The 4,356-nt window shown below is 32.0% G+C and overlaps 1 protein-coding gene across 1 annotated transcript; it reads left to right on the top strand.

Annotated features, from left to right (window-relative positions):
* The first annotated feature begins 1,398 nt into the window (after positions 1–1,398).
* Positions 1,399–4,305, top strand: LOC111395751 (putative BPI/LBP family protein At1g04970). The gene is made up of 3 exons (XM_023021886.1): positions 1,399–2,063; positions 2,851–2,990; positions 3,720–4,305. Exons 1-3 carry the CDS (start codon positions 1,656–1,658, stop codon positions 4,081–4,083), a joined length of 912 nt encoding a protein of 303 aa, XP_022877654.1. The 5' UTR covers positions 1,399–1,655; the 3' UTR covers positions 4,084–4,305.
* Positions 4,306–4,356: the final 51 nt, after the last annotated feature.

Below are 4,356 nucleotides of genomic sequence, written 5' to 3'. Positions count from 1 at the left end.
ATATTTTTGTTTTAAGAATTCTTTGAGCCTTCATTTGCATTAATTTCATTTGTTTTTTCATATCAAAAACTTTGATTGATTTAAACTCATTAACATTCTCATCAAAGTTTTCCACCCTTCTTTGTGTTTAACTTATTTATATCACTCTTAAAAGAGTGGTATATTCTTGAAAAAGGTATTTGCACTTACATTGCATAAATTGTTCTACTTCTTCATATTGAAAAACTTTGATTGTTGAATCAAATTCCTTGAATAATTTCCTTCATCAAAGTTTTTTCATATCGTTTTGTGCTGAGTTTATTTATATCAATTTTCAAAGAGAAATATATTCTTAAAATGTTCTTTGCACTTATATTGCATAAATTTTTCAATTTCTTCATATTGAAAACTTTGATTGATTGAATCAAATTTGTAAAATTATCATATTCATCAAAATTTATTATTTCTCTCTTAGTACTTAATTTATCATAATCAATCATTAAAAGAGAGACATTTCTTGAGAAGATTATTTAAATTTATATTGCATTTAATTCTTTTTCATCTTCTCATTAAAATACTTTAATTGTTTGAATTTAATTTTTTTTATCAAAGTTTTTCATCTAACACTTGAGCTATCATTTGTTACTATTCATTGAAGTGTTAGCCTCTCTTAGTACTTAATTTGTTTTGTATTATTTATCAAGAGATGATTTGATTGTAAAATCACTTTGATAAAGTGTGAGTCGTGTTGAAGTCTCGAAAAACTCAATATTGTGTAAAGATTGGTGCTCCTTATTATAAGTCACCGTGTGGGTCATATTGAGGTCCCATAAAGCTCAATAATGCGGGTCCTGTTGAGGTTTCGAAAATCTCAACGTTGTAAAGGATCAATGCTCCTTATTTGTAAGTCACCAAAAACTTTGTACAATGTTGGATTGTACTATAAGTCAATCAATATAGTAAAAAAGACCTTGCTCGTGTTGAAGAGCTTGGTAACTGGAGACATAGATCATTGCATTGGATCGAACCTCCACAACATATCGTTTGGCTTCTATTCCCTTTTACTTATAGTTTTTATATTTGTTTATTACTCAAATCCTTATATTGTTCTTTGCTTGTTATAGTGTTTGTGGCTATTTAATTAATTGATTTATTTACTTTTGTATTGATTTAAATTTAAAATTAATTTTCGAAAAAGTTTATATAACAAATTCGATCTTCATTAGCTATCCTTGAATTTTCATTCATAACAATGTACATTCTCCTCATACGGAGGGGAACTCATTTTGAATAAAATATAATATATTCAAAATGAATTCCCTCCATCTCGAGGGTGAATATCGTAATTATATTATGTACAAATAGCATATTTCACTTCTTTTTACATTAACAGAGATCGTTTTCATTCGAGAATAGTAAGGCAAGCTTTTTGTAAATTGGCGTTTTGACTAGGCCAATTTGGAAGTTCCCCATATCCCCCACGGTGATGATCCTGCCAACGGCGAATGATTCAATTAATCATTTCCCTCACGTTTGCTTTCATTTTTACAAGAAAATCCAAGAATTAATTATCCATCCCGATTCCCAGTTTCTGTCTCAATTAATATCATATTTTACTACTTCAATCTAATTATCCAATTTGTATCTGGGGTTGTTCTTCTGTCCTCATATTTTTCATGGCTTATGGAAATATCTTTCTTCGCTTACTGTTTTTGTTAATTTTTTTCCATGCCCTTGTTCAATCTGATGAAGAAGGGCACATCAAGGTAGATATATCCAACAAGGGTCTCGATTTTCTCAAGGACATGTTAATAGAAGAAGCAGAGTCTTCATTCGTTCCACTCGAGCTGCCCGAGATTGAAAAGTCTGTGAAAATCCCAGTTGTAGGTAAAGTCAAGATTGTTCTTTCGAATATTACCATTCAAAGAGTCCATGTAATTAACTCTACTGTGAAAACTGGAGATACTGGAATTGTTATATCTGTTTATGGCGGCTCTGCGAATTTGAGTATGAATTGGAAGTACTCATACAGCACTTGGTTACTTCCCATTACTATTTCGGATGAAGGAAGTGCCACAGTTGAGGTATGCTATTACCAAGTCTCATTAATCGGATGCTATTTGATTATTTGAATGTATATATTCTTGCGGGGTTTAATTTGTCGTGTAGAATCTCAAGTCAGTGCGTTTCGTAGTCTATTAGAAGCCTTCACATTCCATGTGATTCTGCGTGAAAAGTTCCATCTAACCAACACTACCTCATTTGGTATGAAGGATATAGTTGTAAAAGACTACTAAGAACAAGGCATGCTAAAAATGAAATATAAATAAATAAATAATAATAATAATAAAGGAAGAAGAAAAATATAGGAAAAGGGAAAAATAAGCATATACAAAATGCAGGATCAGCTTGATTAGAAGTGCAATTGTTTTCATGGTCAATGTACTCGTTACAATTTTTTAATTATTCTATGATGGTGATGGATGCATCTACATTTGTGTGATAGCAACATGTTCATGGGGCAAAGGGATAGGAATGGTGGTATAATTTGTCAAGAATTTTCTTTAACGGACTAGAGATTCTCAAGACTCCTTGAAGATGACTATGTAGAAGCTACATGCTTGAATTATGGCCTTGTTTCAAAAACTTTTAATATCACTCTTAGTTTCAAAAACTTTTAATATCTCTCTTAATCGGAGCAGTGAGTTATGCGTGTTTGGGGGTAGTAATGGATCTATTGGATCCTGGACCCAAAACCCCATATTTCATGATAATGGTTTTAATAATTATGTTATTCTCTTTTAAAATTGTGTATTCATCTTCAGTTTATCTCCTCACCGACACTAAGTTGCTGATTTTGCTTGGTACAAGGTTGAAGTTATGGAAATTGGGCTGACCCTTAGCCTGAAGACTCTACAAGGATCTCTTAAGCTGTCTGTTTTGGAATGTGGATGTTATGTCAAAGCTATCTCTATAGATTTGGATGGAGGAGCATCATGGCTATACCAAGGGTATTGTTTTTATGTGGTTTTTTTTCTCTTTCAGAAATTATATATCCAAATTTTCACATCTCTACCTGATATAAAACCTTACTTGATAGCCTAATAATGTGATCTCATATTTTAAACCAGAATAAATGTGAAGTTGCATCTCTCTCTTACCCTAGAAATCTGCTTTATGGACATTCGGTAATTCTTACCTGTTGATTGTAATATATTCAACAGTTTTTTCCCCTTTATAATGGTGAAGTAATTGTGTCCTAAATGGGTACATGCATAATGATTGCAGGATAATTGTATTTCTTCTGCACGTGTTATCCCAATTTAGGCATGATTTTATCATGCATCAGGTGTCATATCACACATTTAATCATACTGTAGCACAACTTCACGATTATACCCCCTTATAACCTAAGGGATTTTATTTTCAACATTCTGAAACTCCTTTAGGAAAAATATCAGGACATATTTAATACATTCTTCCCAAGAAGAACTTTCTGTTAGAGGACAGCTACTTAGCTAGATAAACTATATATATATTGATGTTCACCTGTCTAAATAGATCTTAAAGAATTGTACATTAAAACTGTTGTGCAACTAAACTTATCAGTTAAAACTTTTAACTGTCACTTTCCATTCTGTCTCCATAATAGTTTTTCTATATTATTATTTCTTCTCTAACTCTAATGGAAGTTTGTATATGAAAACATTTTGGATTAATTTCCCTTTTCAATTTTTCAGGGTGGTTCGTGCTTTTGAGGGTAAAATTAGTTCTGCTGTTGAAGATGCTATGTCTAAAAAAATAAAAGATGGAATTGTAAATCTTGCATCCTTATTGGAATCTCTTCCTAAAGAAGTGCCAATAACTGATATTGCTGCTTTGAATGTTACATTTATTGGTGACCCGGCATTGACAGAAACAGAGTTGGACCTTGAAATCAATGGGTTATTTTCTGCTAAAAATGATGATGTGGTTTCCAACCACTACCATAGGATGTTAGGAGCTTCATCTTCCTGCAATACAGAGGACAGAATGGTCAGGATCTCATTGCATGAAGATGTTCTTAAGTCAGCATCATCAGTTTACTTTGAAGTAAGCTCTTAATTTCTATACTCTGTCACTTGAAGATGGAACGTATAGACCATATTCTTGAAAATGATTAGGAAAGTTAGACAATTGTTTATATTAGCAATGCTAAGTCTTACGGGAAGACCTGCCATAAATAATTTTAAAAAATAAAATTGAAAATAGCATTTTCTGTGCTGATCTGGTTAGTTTTTCCAGCAGTAGGTTAAATGATTGAAATGGTTCGGATAAAGCAAGCAAAGTGGTCGCAGTCCCTTTTTTCCTCCATGCATATGTAGTAGTGATATAGTA

Source organism: Olea europaea, chromosome 6 (assembly GCF_002742605.1).
Source record: "Olea europaea var. sylvestris chromosome 6, O_europaea_v1, whole genome shotgun sequence".
Lineage (NCBI taxonomy): Eukaryota > Viridiplantae > Streptophyta > Magnoliopsida > Lamiales > Oleaceae > Olea > Olea europaea.
The sequence above is the reverse complement of the archived record's forward strand: the minus strand, read 5'-3'. Positions and strand labels throughout refer to the sequence as shown.